Below are 19,260 nucleotides of genomic sequence, written 5' to 3'. Positions count from 1 at the left end.
TCATGAAACAGGATTCCCACACACACTTCACACGCCTGCAGTGATCTGAGTTAATGGAGGGAACAGGTATAGAAATTAAGTCCTGCATATTTTTTGTACGTCAGTCAGGTTCATCATGCCTGAGGTTGGATGTCTGTAACCACACAAATGGGTTTAAGTTTTATTTTTTTTAATCAGACATGCTGAACAAATCCCTTTATTCCATCTGGTTTCATTTTGACTGTAGTTGCTGAATAAGAATGGACAATGTGCAAGATTTGGCTGGTTTAACCATTTTGCACTTTTGTGTGAGGACAGTTTAGTTTATTATCTTAAACATCGACCTTTAAGCCAGAAGTTCTACATGTAACTGTTCTATGTCTGTTGCAGCACTGTTTAAGTGCCTATAATGTAAGATTACTAAGCTTATTTTCTGTGTTCAGCAATTTATTTGTTGTTTGTAAGATATTGTTGTGTTTAAGATTAAACCAATTATTTGTAATTTTACTGTGTTTGTGTAGAGGTTCTGTAGAGGGTTGAGAGATGAAATGGCACTATTAATCCATAGAGCCATGCCCAATGATTTAAGCCACGGCCATATATGCAGAATGTGTGTGTTTTGGGGTGAATCTGATTCTGTTCATAATTCAATTAAGTAACCTAATATCAGGAAAACTCAGTTGGCAACTTGTCGTTTGTTTCGTCGGTACTTATGAGAGGAAAGGAGGTTAAGTCAATTTTCTTTAATTTGATAAAAGATAACGTCGTGGAATTTACATGATCTTTTAAGTAAGCAGGTAACGATCAGCTGTGATCAGATGAAAACAGTTGCCAAAATGTTTATGTTGTTTCCATCTTCCATGTGTTAATCCCATGCACAATCACACACACACACAATAATCTTGAAGTGAACATGTATTTATCATGCATTTATTGGTTCACGATGTTTTATGCTCCTGATACATGTCACACCTGAGCTGCTCTTGACCAATCACCTCACAGGGCTGTGGCCTTGCTAACTTCTAGTATGTGTCGAGCAGAGTTCGAGCACCACAGGAGGCTTTGTTTAGCACCTGACAAGAAACAGTAGGACAGGCTGACTGAATGGTGTGTGTGGTACAGTTGTGTGTTACTGCTGTTAACAAAGAGTGTGTATGTTGTGTGTGCTGGTCAGCCGGGTGGTCAGTGGTGTGTGTGTTTGGGGATTACACCCTGCCCTGTTAATGCTGGATCCTACGGATGGACTGGATCTGAGGAGTCTGACTGTGGGAGCCCCAATTCTTCCAGTGCTGGTATTCTCCGCTGTGCCTCTCACACTCCATGATGTACTGCCTGCCCCTGTAGCCTGGGAACTCATAACATACAAAACTAAACACAAACAAATAAAGAGAGAGAGTTGTCAGCTTCATGGCTCTATTAAAAACACACGGTAAAAATTAAGTGAGTGCGTATGCGTGTGCTTTTGGGGCTGGAACTCACGCGCCACACTGCACGTGCATGGAGCCCACTTCCATGCCGCACCACCCCATAGCCTGCAGAGAGGGGTAGTCATCACACAGCTCCGTACAACGACCCAGGAAATTTTCTCTCTCATAGATCATCATGCGGCTGCTCTGGTGAGCCTGAGGGGACACACTTTATCAAAACTGTGTACCTGACATGGAACACTAAAACAGTTATTATAGTTGCTTGGTTGCTAATTAAATGGGTTACAAATTTCAGGTGCTCACATGCTGGTTATTTTTTAAAGTTGTTCCTTTTCCTATCTACACATGAAATAAAACTAGTAAACGTTCTGTTAATATAAGACCAAATGGTTTTTAATTTGGCTGCATTTAGTTTATTTTATTATACTATTTTTTGATAGTAATTAGTTTAAACTGTGGCTTACCATACGTATATACAGTAGCAGTAACTTGTCTCAAATACATTATGGACTAAAACTGAGGACCCGTTTTATGTTATGTTAGGTATAACATATGTGTTTTATCATATGATTTAGAAATAAATACACAATTCATTTGTATGAAAAAGAATTATGATGTTAGCTAAGATTCTGTCTATGTGACTGAAGTAAAGTTCAGAGCAGAACAGACAGAAAATTAGACTAAACTGATCACCTTTTGCTATTCTTGCCTTAATGTATTACTATACTGTATTTATATTTTATAAAAAATTATATAAAAAGTTCTTAGTATTCAAGTCCAGACTTTTGGACCTAAATGCATGTAGTATATGAAGAGAGAATACTCACAGCACAGTAGATGGGCCTGAAAGACATAAATCTCTCAACATGGTATCCCAGGTTTCCACAGTAGGAATCCCAGTGAGGGTACTCGCCTCTTTCTAGGACAAACTGCTGTCCCTGGAAATCATGATGTTCATAACCAACCCAGCTGAGGAAAGCAAAGCAAGTGGCAGTATGTTAGTGCTTGAATACAAAACTTCACATTAAAAGACAATAATGCTGTCACTCGTGCTTTAAAACAGGCTGAGTACATGTTGACTGCTGTGTGACATATGTCTAATATAGCAACACACACTTACGCGCCAATCTCCACGCGGATGGAGCGGATGTTGTCGAAACCACACTGCTGGATGTTGCAGCATTCTGAAGTGAACTCCTGACACTTGCCCTGGAAGTGCTCCTGCTCAAACACGGTCACCTGCAGGACCACCAGATCAGACAAAGGTCAGATGTGTAAACCTGTGTGGATCCATAACCGTATATGACTGATGTCTCTAATACCTTAAAAAATGGAGCCATGCCCATGCCAGAGTGCATCATGGGATGCATCATGGTGGATCGGCTGAATCTGTACATCTTTATTCCTGAGGTTAAAGTAGAGAAGGAATCAGTGGTTATGGAATTAAGGTTATGTTTTTCTGTATTCATTCTATCAGTACTAATATTACTGTAATTTATATAAATAACAACCTCTATTTATAAAAATAAAGACAAATTATACCCAGAAAAAAAGATTTTTAGCCATGACACCCTCAAGCAGACACCTTTTTACTTGTAAGTGTGTATCTTTTACCTTGAAAAGTGCATGAAGTTTTAAGGCATTACAATTCATTTAGATTTCCTTAATCATTTTTAAAGGCACAATATATCTATAACTCTATATATTTATAACTTATATCTAAAGCTTACATAGCTACAAAATAACTACAAAATATAACAGTATCCCCCCAGCGGCAATGAAGAGTCTTTTGAGAATTGAGTTTTTCTATTAAATATTAAATATTAATATTAAAAAACTGATTTTATTACTGAACAAGCTACAAAAGTGTAAAAATGACAGAGAATCTGTAAAGTAGCCTAATACATTTCAGATGCTAAAAATTAATTCCAGTGGTTTATTAAGTGAGCAATAAATTTGATCACGTGACAAAGCCGTTGTTTTGTTTCGAACTGTCCAGTTAATTTGGTACGTTGTGTATAAAGATTGATATATGTGTGTGAAATTATTTGGCACTCTTACCGTTGTTTTTCAGTCACACCTCACGCCTGAACGCCTGACTCGCGTGGAGTTTTCAGAGCGCCTGGCGCACAGGTTTTATACAGACCTCCAGGAGCACGCGCAGGACCTCTGCTCAGTGTCGTGTGTGCGTGCGCGGTCCCGTGGCGCGCTCACAGAGCTGCACCGTTGCCAACAGCTCAGCACATTTACTATAGAAGTTTGTGTGTGATTGCATATTGGGCAGGAGCCATTTTACATAGCATTATGAGTGAGGTGAATAGAAGAGAGGGCGTGTAAAAAAAGAAAAAAGCTGGTGCACAAAAGGACGTTCACAGGCACGTTCTCTCGGGTCAGCACTCCTGCGCGCAACACAAAGCTCTCCAATGTAACTGGGATTAAAATGCACAGTTCAGAGTACCGTCTAGTGTGTGTGCGTGTGAGTGTGTGTGTGTGCATGTGTGTTTTGGTGGTTTTACATTGTGCATCGGTGAAAAGTAACCCTAACTGTGTTCAAGCTTTAGCTGAAGTAATTATGCTAGAATGCAGGCATTAATCAATACAAAAACTCAAAGTAAAAAAAAAAAAAAAAACAGAAAGTTTGAAGATACAGTACACTCCTAGAAAAAGTTACATCTAGAACCATTAGGCTGATGGGTGGTCCGGTCATCCTTCTTGATGAACTCATAGAGGTTCTTTTGGTTCACAGAGTTTTTTTCAGAATCTCTGTCTAAATTAGAACCATTGTAAGAGGCTAAGCAGCCTTATTTATTTAATAAACATATTGAAAAAAACTTTATAAACCCCTTTTCATTGCTCATGGCTCACTCTGTCTCTTGCCTCAGTGCTGGTATTCTCAAGGGCATTCCTTTTACAGTATACCTTGAGTATTTATATTTTTTCTAGACATTTTCAAATAGTGTATTTTTAAAGCTTTACTCTAAAACCGTAGCTGATTTACTGTATATACTGTATGTACTGTAATAAATCATGCGTCCATGTGAAAGGTATACACTAAACATACAAAAAAGTACACCCATGAGGGTACTATGCTATTAGTAAAGACACAGTTTAATGTTATTTTTCTGAGAGTGTAATTCTATGATGAATTTTCTGTATATTTTATGTATCCATACTTACATAATCAGCATGCTTATCATATCTAACAGATTAATAGATCTTACTAGATCAGTGTACCAGAGGTGGAAAGTACTTCTTAATATGATTTTAGGGAGTTTGCACTGTATCTATATACCAAATAAATACTTGTACTTTTTCAGATCCATTTATAGTTTAGAAAACAAAACCTAATTTTCCTGTTTACATTTTCTTTGTGAACTTATAGGTGTTTGTTAAAAATATCAAACATCATGACTCTTTATTCATTTTGTCTGTCTACCAATCTAGTCAATTTGTAAACTCTGTTACAATAAAAATCAAGTGTCTGTGTGCATGTCATAAAACAGGCTAGTAGTTAATTCCTGATCGTATGAAAACTTCTTGAACCGATCATAATGAGGGTCTATTTAATCTAAAGTGGCCAGACTAACTCCAAATAAAAGAAATATTTCACTAATTACAAATATGGAGATAATCTAATCTGGCTATGTTAATACAGAGTACATTATACATAGATCATACATCAGTGATGGTTGTAGAATTTTTAGAGGTTGTCTTTTACTTTCTGTACATCTCTCTCTCTCTCTCTCTCTCTCTCTCTCTCTCTCTCTCTCTCGTGATGATGATGATGATGAGGGGTTTCTTTTCTGTGTCTATGTTTCTTTTCAGTGGACTCAGCGACTTTCATTGTTTACTGATAATCCTGACGTACTCCACGCCAGGGTATAAGAGCTGTAGCCCTGGTGTGACATAAACACACTCTCAGAGTGAGCTCAGGCACCGCCACACACATCCTGAACACACAGGTGAGAAAGAGCACAGATGCAAACACAAATATTCCAATTCAATATTCAGTGAAACATAGTCTAGCAACTGAATAGAAATTGAGGACTAATGAAGTAACTGTTTTATTTTAGGACTTTCAGTTTGTTTTTTTCTGTGATTATTTGATTTTAGTCCAGGCTTCATTACTCTTTATTTAAATAGATTGGTATAATGACAGCTTTGGCATCCTTTTATCTGTTCTTGATGAATTTGCTGCATGATGTATATACTGCTAAATATCAGATAGCAGATAGCAATGCCTTTCTCTCTCTCTCTCTTTCTCTCTCTCTCTAGGCATCATGTCTTCCAACACCGATAAAAATACCACCTCTCAGACTGACGGCAAGGCCAGTCAGACCAAGAAGTCTGAAATGGGCATGATGGCCTATAAGGTAAAAAAAATCACACACACACACATGCACATAGTTTTTCAAAAAGTGCATTCGGTATAACCTACCCTAACCTAATACACTCTCTCAATATGTATTAGATGTACGTATTTGACCAGGAGAACTTCCAGGGCCGCATGATTGAGATCAACGCTGAGTGCATGAATGTGTGTGCGATGGGCATGGACAGGGTCCGCTCGCTGCGAGTGGAGTGTGGCCCGTAAGTTTGTTTCCAACAAACAGTCTGCCTGTGAGCTATACACAGAATTTGTGTGCGTTTTCCTCACATAAGTTGTGTTTACAGTTTTGTAGGTTGGGAGCAGATGAGCTTCTGCGGAGAGATGTACATTCTGGAGAAGGGCGACTACCCTCGCTGGGACTCCTGGAGCAACTGCCAGAAAAATGACTACCTGCTGTCTTTTAGACCTGTCAGAATGGTGTGGACACACACACATACATATACACACACACACAACCACATTTCTACCCTGTATAGTTTTACTTATTAATCAGTTTGTTCAATCTCAGGACCCTGAGAAGCACAAGATCTGTCTGTATGAGGTGGGTGACTACAAGGGCCGTAAGATGGAGATCATGGACGATGATGTGCCCAGTCTCTACTCCTACGGCTTCACCGACAGAGTAGGAAGCATCTTCGTCGGCTGTGGAACGTAAGTGTTCTGCTATCCATACACAAACATTAAAATAGGGTCAGTGATTATTGTTATATCTGGATTAAGTTACACTATCACTATCATATTAAAAATACTAGCATACAAAATACACTATCTGCTTAGAGGAGAAACTCTGTGGCACTTTGTAAAGTGTGCAAAATAACAAATAATGTAGAACACCAACATCCAACCAATCAGGACAAAAAAGGGGTGTCTCTAGTTGCCTGTCAATCATTTGCTTTCACAATGTTGCTTTAGTATTCAGGTGTTCTATCTTTGTCGGTGTACTTTTCTGACATGAATTTGGAATAAATCCTTAAGGTAACACTAACATAATATGGTGTTTGTTTGGCTTTCGAGTTTAAAAAAATGTGCCAAAATCACTAACTGCAACTTTAATGTGCATATTTGGTATAGAAATGACACATGATAAAAGTATTTGATAAATAGGTTTTAAGCCATATTAACTATAACATTAATGTATAAAGATTGAATCCCTGTGTGGAAGATAATTACATAACATGTCTTTACCTTTATGTATGTTAACTTTAGTAAACGCATTGTCTTTCAGCTGGGTTGGCTACCAATACCCTGGCTACCGTGGCAGCCAGTACCTGCTGGAGAAGGGAGACTATAGACACTTTAACGAGTATGGAGCTCGCTGTCCTCAGATGCAGTCCATTAGGCGCATCCGTGACATGCAGTGGCACCCACATGGATGCTACACCATGGCCACCAAGTGAGGGCCAGGCCAACAGCGGAAGAGACGAAGCGGAGGAGAAGCAGAGGGCCGCCGGAGGAAGGAGAGGAGGAGAGATGTCTGAGGACACTGTGACCCCACCCTTGAAAATATTCTTGGTGTACCTAGGCGGTGTTTAGGACCTAGAGACTCTCTTTTTGCATCCTAGTGGAGCAGTTGAAGCTCCTGAGCTTCCTGAGTAACATGTACACCTTTCCACCTCCACTCAGTTCCACTCCTCTCTTTCGCTCATGCGCCATGACTTTTGTTTTTCCTTCCACATTTTAATTTTACCTCTTTAATTACCTCTTCCCTTCCCCACCCTTTCAGGAAAGCAAAAGGGAGAGAAGACGAGATCTTTAGGCATCTCCCATTATCAAATGTACAGAATCCTGGTCACCTTTTCAATAAATATTAAATGGTTGATACTGATTTTTACATTTTGTGAATTTCTTATACCTATATCACATATATCACGTATTATATTGACGTAATCCATCCAAATAACTACATTGATTAGTAAACCACAGTAAAATGCTTTTATTAAATATTTCCTTTATCATACAGATAAACTGAAAAAATAAATCTGATTAGTATTTAATTGAATAAAAAAAATGTCGTAGCTATGTTACTCCAGCTCTATATAACAAATTATTTATGGTAGATCCTCCGATGAACCATCAGCGTGACATCATCCTCACAAACTCTAAAGGGAAAAAACAGGTAAATCTGAGTTAAACAGCTAGTGCCAGAGACATTACTTGACATTTAAGGTGATTTTAAAAGCATAATGCTTTTTCTTTTGCATGGATGCTTGATCCAGTGATAAAGCAAATAGGAAATGATGAAAATTAAAGCCTGGGAAATAGAAAATAACTCATATTAAGTTTTAGAAAAGACAACAGAAAATTGTTTATGGAGATTAGATTAAATTAGATTAAATTATGGAGATGCACATTAAATTTGTGGTAAATAGGACATCATGCACACTCTTTTACCAAACCACCAAGCCTCAGTGTATTACAGAAACAGGAAATCATACACACTGAAGCAAGGGAAATTATGCATGTTAAATTATTGATTTTAGAAAATAACACATAGTAAAACACACAAAGCAGAAAAATAGGAAAATTGTGGATGCTAAAGTCTGTGGACAATTACTAAAATGAAAAGCATGAAAAATAGGAAATAATGCACATTAAAAGTAAACTATGTGTTAATGTAGAAAATAAACTATACAAAATATTACAGGAAATTAAACAGTGAGTCTCCAGTAATGCATTTATAAGCCGTGCATTAGTTTTGTTCTGCATTTATTCAATAACTTCTATGTTTAATGTACCTACTACATTTCACTTACGTATGCTTTTTTTGTGATTTTCGTGCAGATTTCTTCTGCAGTTTGAACTGTTGTAGCAATGCAACTCTTTCCTTCTTATTATACAGTACAGTATGTCTCACTTTAAAGATGATATTCTGTCCTTTTTATTTTCTTAGTTTTTTTTTTACTGACCTTCAAAGTCCACTTGTCCGTCTCCATTGAGGTCCACATCACGGATGATGTCATCAATGTCTCTAGGGTTCAGCTGCTCACCCATCAGTTTCTTCATTGCCTCTCTTAGTTCACTAATGCTGATCTGCCCATCTCCGTTCGAGTCAAACTGTGTAGCAAAATATCACCAGTAAGTATTGATACTGTATGTAATCTCATCTCAGAGCAACAGAGAAGACACAGAGAATTAAGATTAGTTTGAAATATACTAGCATATTTCTTAAGGTAATTCATTATCATTCATCATTTGGAGTCTGCTGCACTATTACACTAAACTTATCTAGGTCTGTTCAGCTCATGAGCATGGAAAGGTATCAGAAACTTCTGTTCATGCACAGTGTGTTAAGAGTATGATGTGTGTACATGAACCTCTCTGAAGGCATTTTTTAATTCTTTGATTCCAATCATGTCTGCTGTTTCTGCAAGCATTTTAGGGCCCATCAGTTCCACAAATTCCTCAAAATCGATCTTCCCCCCAGCTGCAGAACACACACACACACACACACACACACACACACACACACACACACACACACACACACACAGACTAATATAATTAATAACTGAACAATGAATACCTCATATAGTAAATAGTATACAGTATAAGGATATGCATATTACATAATATTGTTATACAGTACATAATGCATTTAAAAATATATATAGATACTAATCTACTGTAAATGGATCCTAGATTACATATTCTCTTTCTGAACCTATAGTTCACTTCATGTCATGTTCTTGTTTGGGAGCCTATAGGGCACCACACCACTTATTCCCCAGGGTAATGATTACACCACATTAAATGTGGTGTAATCATTAAATCATTAAATTAAATGTGGTGTAATCATTACCCTGGAGGGCACTTCGTCACATTTTAAATCACATAGTGGCACCCAGGAGAGACATTTTTCATATTCCATATTCCAAAAGGGCACCCTGGAGGGCACCTACACCCCTTATATCCATTTTTGTTGTGTTTTTCCGGTCAAATGGGGCACCACAACCTCCAAATCCACAAATGGTATAGTAACTAACATCATTATACTGTACATGTATTATCTAATAAATATATATGTATATGAATGAGATAACAATTATACGTATTATAAGTACACTGTGGTATATATAGTATATGAATGTAATATAGCCTCATCATGTATTACATAATAGTATGTCAAATAACATTATTATATAAAAAATAATGTTTAGAGACGTCACTCACTGATATTCTGACTCAGCTCGATGAGCTCCATCTCTGTCGGCATGTATCCCATAGTCCTCATGCACTCACCCAGGTCCCTACAGCTGATGTATCCTTTGTTCCTATCAAACTCTTTAAAAGCCTCCCGCAGCTCTACACACACACATACACACACACGTACACACACACTTCATTTGATGAGCTTTGCTCTCTACCAACATGAAGACTTGCAAATGGTTTCTGTAAGCATACCTTCTATCTCCTCCGGACGGAGATCCCTGTCCTGTTGCATGTCAGCAGCGTGAGATAAAAAAAATTAGACACATTTACTAAGATTTTCATTCTCTCTCCTTCTCAGATGATTCTCATCATGTTAAGAATCCCACTAGTAGTAAATGTCCAAAGTATACAAGAGGTGAGTGAGCAAAAATGGATGAGGAGTAAAAATGAGCATGTGAAAAAAGTGAGAATCCTTACTTTACACACAGACACACACAAACACACACATACACACACACACACACACACACACACACACAACATTAGTACACACCATTAGGATGTGATTCACCACAAGGACTAGATTAAGTGTTGCATGGCAACAGCGTCAGATAAAGAGATTTGACAGGTTTAGCTTGAGGAAGACCCCACAACACACACACACACACACACACACACACACACACACACACACACACACACATTGTCTACACTGTCATGATAATGGATGAGGTTGTTCACTTTAGTGCTCGTAATGCAAATCCCAGAAATTATGCTTTATTCCATTTACAGTGTTACTGGTAATACTAATACTACTCTCAGTGGATTATTCTGGATGGACCCCAACCCACCTTCTGTAGCTAATCCTCTCCAGTCTCATTTGTTTTGGTCAATCTGCCATTTTATATAAACCCTTTTGTTACTCCGTTGGCTGTGATTTTACATTTCAAGTTTCATTTCAAATGTCATCAAATATTGTATAAACTATAGTTGCCATGGTATAATATAATGCTTTCCATTGCAGGATCACGCTATGCTGTAAATCCTGTATTTTATAATGTAATAAAGAGTACTTTGAGAATATCACTGATATTACAGACTAATAAGAACTAACAAGGGAGTCATTCCATGTCAAATCAACATTAATCAGCAGTGACATGTTTGGTTAAAGTGTTCATCAGATGAAAAAAAGATGATAAGACAGAAGATATAGTCGCTAGATGTAGTCAATAATTTTGGCAGAAATTAGTGGTTTATTTCAAGTTTTTTTTCCTTTCCAATGCCATGACCCCAACATTATTGATATATATATCAATTGCTTTGTTCTGATTGGATGCATATCCGTGGTGAACAGAGACACTTATTTTTCTTTAGTGTTATTCCTATAGAGGCTGCCAGAAAAAAAGGCTTTCAAAAATCTTTCAAGAAAAAATGGCTTTCAGAGATGATAGTGATGAATATTATTGACCTGTAACACTATACAGTAGATTCACACCTTTGAACTTTAGGGCAGCATTAGGCTAGATCATTCTTATCAAAATAAACAAGCTCATTAGCCAAAGTGTCAGGCAACAGCATTAAGCATGTATTGAATGAAAGTGATAATTGAGGGCATGAAAGGAATTTCCATGATGGTGTGTCCACATGATGATGCAAATGGTAGAAGTGGGTTTTGGTTAATATACTGATGATAAGATCAGATTTCTGCAATACATACGAGCTGAGCCTTAGAGAAGCCCTGCCTGAGGAAGATGCATGCGGGTCCGATGATGTTGTGCAGCATTGTGCAGTTTTGGACCAGCGCATTCAGAGGCTGTTTAAACTCAGAGATTACCTCCTTCTCTCCATCGGATACGTCAGGTGGGCGGGGTCCAGTTGACCCCGACCCATTGATCAATCCATTACTCTCAGGCACACTCTTATGGTGGAGCCAGATACAGTATCAGTTAAGACATACAAAATAATTAGGACCTGTTCCTGATTTGTCTTTGAACATACAGTAGGAAGTGTGTTAAAATCACAATAATTACAAATGGACAGGACGGTTATCTTTTTCTTTTCAACATGGCATTATAACATATAATATAATCGCAAGGTGACACTCGTTACAGTGTTATGTTCTTGATTTACATTGTTATTGACACATCTTATAACACACAATAGCATTAAAACTTTAAAACATGTACCTTACCTTTTGTATTTTGTGTTTCACTGGATTGGTGCAGTTTCCCATTAGTCCTCAAAGACCTGCTATTTTTTCTTGCTTTAGACCCTTTTTCTTTTAATCCTTTCTTTATTTCCTTCTTTTTCCTTTCTTTCTATGTAATGACGTAACAGAATTTTAGACTATTCATATTCTGCACGCTACCAAAAGTCCTTGTTCTACCAATTTACTTTAATTAATCAGTCTCATCTTATATTATCTCAGACTATCCTGTTCCCCACTAAGTCCAACTAAGATAATGACGCAAGATGGTCTCTATGTTATTTTCACTCACCTTTTAAAAACTCTCCAATTAGTGTCAAGCACACATCAACAGCCTTAATACAACCTGCATTTTGCACTTCTTAGCAACCTTTACCATCCTTTTACGTCCTTTCTGTGACTCTTGTTGCACCCGCTCATTCACGCCTGCCCTCTTACAACAGATTGCTGCCCCAGGCAAATGACTTTTACAAGCTGGATGAGAGAATAAGGGGGTGGGCAGGGTGAGTATTAGACAAGAAAATGACCCTTTTTAATCCCACATTTCAGATTAAAGATGTACAGATGGACAGAGAAGAAAGTAAAGAAAGGGAAGAAAAAATGTTAAAAAATTGGGCAAATCAGGGTTTTTAAAGACTGGTAGATCTGACTTTACATGTTTGTGTGGTGTTTTACTGTTTGTGTGTTTATATGTGCATTCTATAATCCTAATCTAATCACTATGCAGCGGGTATGGGGCATCATCTGCTGCTCTTTGGCTTATATTTTACTGAAATTTTGCTTTTGTTACCAGATTTTACAAGTCAGTCCGAACTATAATCCACATTAATCCGCTTGCATACTCACATACATGTACACAAAAATACTTACACTGTCCCTGGTAATACCATATCTCTTTCTTTGTCTCTCTATTGCTGTAAGAGGCATGCGTTTTGGAGCTCACTAACAGTCGTCAGTATATACAGTATATAGATAGATAGATAGATAGATAGATAGATAGATAGATAGATAGATAGATAGATAGATAGATAGATAGATAGATAGATAGTTTGTGTGTGTGTGTGTGTGTGTAAGGGTCTAAGGGTCTTATCAAATGAGGTCCTTCTTACGATGAGCTTGAAAAGTCAGCTTGCATTTCAGGGCAATTATGTGTTGCATCACATAGCACACTGGGTGTGTGTGTGTGTGTGTGTGTGTGTGTGTGTGTGTGTAGCTGTTCAGTGCTTCTGAGTACCATTAGACATTAGGTGGCAGCAGAAGCATATATACTGTACCTTTTAGGATTCGGCTTGATTTTATGTTCCACATTACAATCAGTATTCGTCCCACAGGGTTTGCAAACCAAACCAAACTAATTAAGTATTGTGGGTTTAATTAGTACATACATTGAAAAATTTCGGAATGTAATTACAAATGCCACTGTTATTGCAGTAAAACCAAGTAAGACAAGTACTTCAATCTTTCTCTGTTTGAAGAAATAAACAAAAATCCTGTTTACTTTGAATTGAGTTAAAACAGAAGCTTAAGTTGTTCATCATAAATATTTAAAATGGCATGTTATATTCTTACAGGAAAGGTATTAGGATGAGATAGACATGAAAGTGGCCATGCTGTGATCGAGTTTCCTCCAACACATTTGTGAAAAGTTGCATTTTATAAATGAATTCAATATGAATTGTGCTACCAGAGAGAAATTGGTTTGCTAAGGTTCAGTGTTTACGTTATCTGCTTTAGGTATTTATTGGGGAAACTGAGCAACAGGGTATCTTTTAAAATCCATAAATCTTACCTGATAAGTTATCTTACCAATAAATCACCTATACAGGCAGGTGACAAAGTAAAGGACCATTATAAAGCGTGTTAGTAAGTCCCCAACAGCTTCAGTGCTCCCCTGGTATTGATTGTAGACACCTCTGAAACTGTCCTACAGTAATGAACACTTTGTTTTTTCTGAAAATATTACCTTCTAACTTTCATTCCAAGGAGTACATTTTTCTGAGGTCTGGCTTACTTGACCAGATCATACATATACTTATACAAATACATGTAGCTTGCTAAAGACAATTAAATAATCATGAGGCTATAGTCTTTCCCAGGAAGGTGAGCATTTCAGATTAGGTGTCTTTCCTGTTCCCTTTTCTCTGGCTATAAGATGTCAGTACCAAGTGATTACAGCAAGATTATCCTTAGCACAGGAACGCAATACTATAAAACAGAGGTCACTGACTCGAGAGTGAAGCTTAGCAAAACAGGGCTTGTGTGTTATCTTTTATCTTATGCCAGTCAATCACCTACTCATTTGGCAGGAACAGGATATGCTTTGTGAGGAAGTATTCAGCGAGTCAGCTAAAGGCTAAAGTAGAAGAGACTAATTAGAAGAAAATATGTGTGTCTGTGCAACAGGACATTGTTGAAGTATATGATATTTAATAACATTAATAACATATTTAAGAACTGCTGGTGCATCCATTTAGCCTCCTGTTGTACTGAAAGTGTTGCGTGTTCTGAGATGCTTTTCTGCTCACTACGATTAATAAAGAGATTCTTGAAGATTTATTTAAATTTTTTCACATCATTGTAATGAACTTCATTCTTTTTACTCTGATGTATACTGGTGTATGCCAGGAAATCAGCAGTGTCTGAAATACTCCAACTCAAAATCTGTCTAGAACCATCACTACTGACACAGTCAACGTCACTGAGATCAAATTGGTTCTCCATTCCGATGTTTGCTGTGAACATTAACTGACGTTCTTGACCTGTATCCACATGATTATATACACTGAGCTGCTGACATAAGAGGTCCTTCATTGAGTACACGCATGAACGAGTAAGTGTACAGGGGTTCCTAATAAAGTTCATAGCTGGAAATTGTAACTTTTGACCTTGATTCTCTGGTGAAATATCATTTAAAAGGAAATGTATTAAATATATATATATATATATATATATATATATATATATATATATATATATATATATATATATGCTAAAATCCCAGTAGCTAAATGAAAACAGTGGCAATAATTGATTAAGAAGATATTTTCTAACTGACACAATGATTGATTGAAATTGAACGATTTAACAGGTATAAATATATTATTCAAGACAAACGAGGACGTCCTGCCTTTTTCTACGTAGCCACAGCTGCTGATATGTTACACATAGGGTAGGGTAACACATGCATGTAAAGAGAGGAAATATCACTGAAGAGATCTGAAAAGATATATTTATCAGTAGTGACTCACAGGGATCAAAGCTTGGAACTTTTTGTTGTGAAACTTTCCAAGCAGAATCTTGCATCTTGCATTATGTTCTGTATCTTTGCTAAATATATCTCACTTATAGTGACTCAGAAAAACTGAGGTAAAATACAAAAATACAAAAATGTATCTCTTATCAATCTGGGGAACTAATCTGGGGAACTAAAATAATAAAGTACTGTAAATTCTATGTACTACTTTATTTGTACTAGTTAAATGTACTGTAAATGTACATTATTTTACTTAGTAATTAATAAAAATGTCATACATGCCATAATTGGCCATTGTTTTTACTTTTGTTGTTTTCTTTTCTTTTACACAAAAGCATATTTTCTATATACATATATATACATTATGCATTCTTACTTGGCCAAACATGGAATCCACAATGGGAGTTAGGTCAGTTTCCTCTTTCTCGTGCTGTTCCATTGTCTCAGCTACTGCCTCTACATCCTCCTCTTCATCTCCATCTTCGGTTCTTTCATACTGTGTAGACAGACTCTGTCTCCGTCCACAGTTAGATTTAGATGTGTTCCCGAAGGCCTCACCATTCTCAAGCTGCTTCTTCTGTTTCTCCACCGTCTTCTTAATAGCAGCTTGGACCTGTTGGCACCAGGAAGATTGTAAAATATCAGGCAGTATCGACAAGGAATGAGGTATGCACAAACATGGCCCATGTTTGCATTTCTGGGCCTTTATAAAGCAGTTAATCTTGTAGTAATGGCTATTGACATTCTGCACAGGATGGATCAGTTGTAACACTGCTTGGCATGGCTGGAACATCAGCTTTATTAAAATCACCCATATTTGATTTAATGCAAAATTTTTATTTTGTTAGAAAACACCCTTTTATTATATGTTAACGTATGACCTTGGAAATGACTAAATACGAGTCCCCAGGATTGGTTAATGTAGCTGTCAGTACTGACACAACATGGGCACTCATTAGTGGTAAAATACCAGTGCTGTCTGAAACACAAGCTGACAGTTTTGGAAAACATGAGCCTTTGGGATTGATAGTATTTCATACAGGGAGAACTTGAGATCTTTGGTCCGGCTCAATATGAATACCCCATGTTGGTAGAACATGAGATCACCAAATTAGCACAACCTGACCACCAAGTGTTGGTAGAATTTGAGATCTCCAAATTAACATGAGCACCCAGTGTCAGAAAAGGTGAGCTCTGCTTCATCTAGATCTGAATCCCCAGATCTGTGTTTTTAGAAGTTGAAATATACAGAATAAAATGTGTATTACTCAAAAACCACAGAATTTATATCTTTTTTTAACTTTGAGTACTCAATGTTGATAGAACTTTAGATTTCCTGATTAGCTTGATATGACTACCAAGTGTCAGAAGAACCTGAGATATCCAGATTGGCAAAACACGAGTACTCAATGTTGACAAGACCTGAGATCTGCAAAATAACATGAGTACCCAACGGTAACAGAACTTGAGATCTCTCCATTAACACAAATACGAAGTGTTGATAGAACATGAGCTCGCTAAATGAGCGCAACATGACTATCCAGTGTTGAAATAACTTAAAATCTCTAAAATATCATGAGTACTGAATAGCCAGAAAAGTAGTGCTTGTATCAGAACAATATGACTTTGGGACAACCTAAAGTGCAAGTGTTCATAGAATCTGAGATCTATGAAACATGAGTCCTCGAGACTGGCTCGTATGACCACCCAGTGTTGAAGAAATGGGACTCCATTGGATTCAAACACCCAATGTTGGTGTTTTAAATTATAAAATTATAAGACTTTCGGTGTTGTATAACATATGATTTCCAAATTGGCAATAACCTGATTACCCAATGTTAATTGAAGTCAAGATTTCTGGACTGGTTCAGTGTGAGTACTTAATGTTTGTAAAACAAGAAACCCCTGAATCCATGCATGCTGGTAGACTATTGGGAGATCTTTGAATTGGTTCCGAATTATCCATTGTTAATAGAATGCAAGATCTCATGTGTGGTCAAATGAGCTCTAGGTAATGACTATACATGAGCCTCGGGTTTTAATAGAACATGAGTCCTGGATATATCAGCTTGCTGTCTTTACTGTTGATTCGAAGCGGGCCAGAAAGCTTAAGCAATACTGCGTATTTGAATTTAAAAAAGTCTCTGCGACGGAGATGAATCAGATAAATGCAAATAAATAATTAAATCGACTAATTGTGGTGAAAAGTAGATTTTCACAGTATTTACTTTAATTGAGAATATGTTGCAGTTCTGTTTTACTAATGACATCTTATATCATTAAGCTTGACCAAACATTTACATCATTTACTTCTACAATAACAATGTGGAAGCTTTTGTTAGGAAGGAAGACATTCAATTTCATGTCATGAATAAAGCATTAAATAGCCATTTACTCATTAATCATTAATCATCACAAAAATGTTTTGAAGTTTTGATGGTAATTCGAAAACATATCAGCATAATTGCACCTAATGTGACTGAAATTCTCGACAACTTATTAACCACGATACAATGTGTTGAATCAGACACTATAATTAATTCATGTTACCATGTCTAGCCATAATCTGCATTAAACTCACAGCATAAAACTTTCTCCCAAATTTGCATATAATAGTAGAAACACTTATCTGAGATATCACTAGAAAGCAGAAGAAAGCCTTAAGCATTTTTGTAGGTTTTTTCCCATAGACATGTCCACACACCTGTTTTGGCGTCCTCTCTGATGCAGCACTCATCCCGCTACCACTGCCTCCCCCTCCCTGTCCGTCTCGAATGAGCATGAACATCGCCTCGCCTCTCTCTCTTTCTCTCTCTCTCACTCTCTCTCTGTAATCTAACACCTGTCCTGCCCTTCCCTGCTTGTCTCTATCTCAAGTGCCTTCACTAAATCTGTTGTCCTTTAATTTTTATTTTATTTACCCTCTTATATACTTGTTAGACATTAAATAAATACAGTTTCAGTTGGCTTTTAGTGTGTAAAAATTTGTGTGCACTTCCCTTTTTTCCCTACACTGTCTTCCTTTGCCACATTTTTGTTTCCTTTCATCTCTTTATGATGCTCTATATTTAAATCTAGTCCCTGATTTTGTTCAGTCTGGTAACATTCTGTCCAACTCTTTCTCCCTCTCTTTCTCCCTCTCTCTCTGTCTCTCTCTGTCACTGTCTCTGTCTCTCTCAATCTATCTCTCTCTCTCCGTCTCTCTCTCCGTCTCTTGCTCTATGGCCAAGTTTGGGTGTTTTATGCTTTAGGGCTGAAGGATACGGTGTCTGTTCCTCAGCATATGTACTTCTTCCTGCTGAAATTGTATCCATCAGATACCCCCTCTTGCTTCTCACTTTCCTTATCTTATACACTCCATCTTTCCCTTCATCAGTCATAAGGATGGAGTGTTTTGTTTGCCTTAATCAGACATATGGTACTCTGTGACCTTCATGCCAGGTGAGACAAGAGGAGTTGCTGCATCAGGGCATGTAATAAAGCATGACCTGAAATTTTTTGCACACTCATGTAGTTTTTTGTGCTGTGCATCCAAGATCAGCTCATTTTGTTAAAGCTACATGCTTGTTCTTCAGTCTGCTTAATTTTAAAGAATCGGGTCTGTTTTTTTTTTGACTGAGGGATTAATTTTAACAAAAGAAAATTGGTCATTCTTTTCCTGACCTTTATTTAACTGACTCCTTGCGTCTTTTTGGACTGGTAGTCTTTCTGCCTCATTGTTTTCTGTTTATTTGTTGTACCACTGATTAGCAATGCAACAATTGCTCATTAGCACTAAACACTAAATATTCCTGATGACTCTATTGACCTTGGATATGAGGATGTGCCTCATTAAGAACAAATGCAGCCTTTTTTC

The 19,260-nt window shown here is 37.2% G+C and overlaps 3 protein-coding genes across 3 annotated transcripts; 1 reads left to right on the top strand and 2 right to left on the bottom strand.

The window, feature by feature from the left end:
- Window positions 1–1,199: 1,199 nt before the first annotated feature.
- Window positions 1,200–3,504, bottom strand: cryba1l1 (crystallin, beta A1, like 1). Its single transcript, XM_060885043.1, has 6 exons — window positions 3,468–3,504; window positions 2,729–2,811; window positions 2,527–2,645; window positions 2,234–2,375; window positions 1,459–1,601; window positions 1,200–1,347 (listed from the first exon to the last, which is right to left on the bottom strand). The coding sequence occupies exons 2-6, from the start codon at window positions 2,801–2,803 to the stop codon at window positions 1,200–1,202; spliced, it is 627 nt and encodes a 208-aa protein (XP_060741026.1). The 5' UTR covers window positions 2,804–2,811; window positions 3,468–3,504.
- Window positions 3,505–5,686: 2,182 nt separating this feature from the next.
- On the top strand, window positions 5,687–7,193 carry crybb1l1 (crystallin, beta B1, like 1). Its single transcript, XM_060885044.1, has 5 exons — window positions 5,687–5,779; window positions 5,878–5,996; window positions 6,081–6,213; window positions 6,305–6,447; window positions 7,022–7,193. The coding sequence occupies exons 1-5, from the start codon at window positions 5,687–5,689 to the stop codon at window positions 7,191–7,193; spliced, it is 660 nt and encodes a 219-aa protein (XP_060741027.1).
- Window positions 7,194–7,856: 663 nt separating this feature from the next.
- cabp2b (calcium binding protein 2b) lies at window positions 7,857–18,192 on the bottom strand. Its single transcript, XM_060885360.1, has 7 exons — window positions 18,109–18,192; window positions 15,781–16,017; window positions 10,198–10,228; window positions 9,967–10,098; window positions 9,111–9,220; window positions 8,703–8,850; window positions 7,857–7,895 (listed from the first exon to the last, which is right to left on the bottom strand). Exons 1-7 carry the CDS (start codon window positions 18,190–18,192, stop codon window positions 7,870–7,872), a joined length of 768 nt encoding a protein of 255 aa, XP_060741343.1. The 3' UTR covers window positions 7,857–7,869.
- Window positions 18,193–19,260: the final 1,068 nt, after the last annotated feature.

This window comes from Tachysurus vachellii, chromosome 13, assembly GCF_030014155.1.
Source record: "Tachysurus vachellii isolate PV-2020 chromosome 13, HZAU_Pvac_v1, whole genome shotgun sequence".
Classification (NCBI taxonomy): domain Eukaryota; kingdom Metazoa; phylum Chordata; class Actinopteri; order Siluriformes; family Bagridae; genus Tachysurus; species Tachysurus vachellii.
Note: the sequence above shows the minus strand (reverse complement) of the source record. Positions and strands in the feature narration are given on the sequence as shown.

Excerpts from the sequence above, each read along its gene's own strand:
- cryba1l1 (XM_060885043.1), bottom strand. The coding sequence starts at position 2,803 with ATGTACAGATTCAGCCGATCCACCATGATGCATCCCATGATGCACTCT. Across the intron at positions 1,602-2,233 it reads TCAGGCCCATCTACTGTGCT|GCTCACCAGAGCAGCCGCAT; the intron begins GTGAGTATTCTC and ends GTGTCCCCTCAG. Across the intron at positions 1,348-1,458 it reads ATGCACGTGCAGTGTGGCGC|TTTTGTATGTTATGAGTTCC; the intron begins GTGAGTTCCAGC and ends GTTTGTGTTTAG.
- crybb1l1 (XM_060885044.1), top strand. The coding sequence starts at position 5,687 with ATGTCTTCCAACACCGATAAAAATACCACCTCTCAGACTGACGGCAAG. Across the intron at positions 5,780-5,877 it reads TGGGCATGATGGCCTATAAG|ATGTACGTATTTGACCAGGA; the intron begins GTAAAAAAAATC and ends AATATGTATTAG. Across the intron at positions 6,448-7,021 it reads ATCTTCGTCGGCTGTGGAAC|CTGGGTTGGCTACCAATACC; the intron begins GTAAGTGTTCTG and ends ATTGTCTTTCAG.
- cabp2b (XM_060885360.1), bottom strand. The coding sequence starts at position 18,192 with ATGTTCATGCTCATTCGAGACGGACAGGGAGGGGGAGGCAGTGGTAGC. Across the intron at positions 9,221-9,966 it reads CGAGCTGAGTCAGAATATCA|CTGGGGGGAAGATCGATTTT; the intron begins GTGAGTGACGTC and ends TGTGTTCTGCAG. Across the intron at positions 7,896-8,702 it reads CGGACAAGTGGACTTTGAAG|AGTTTGTGAGGATGATGTCA; the intron begins GTCAGTAAAAAA and ends TTTTCCCTTTAG.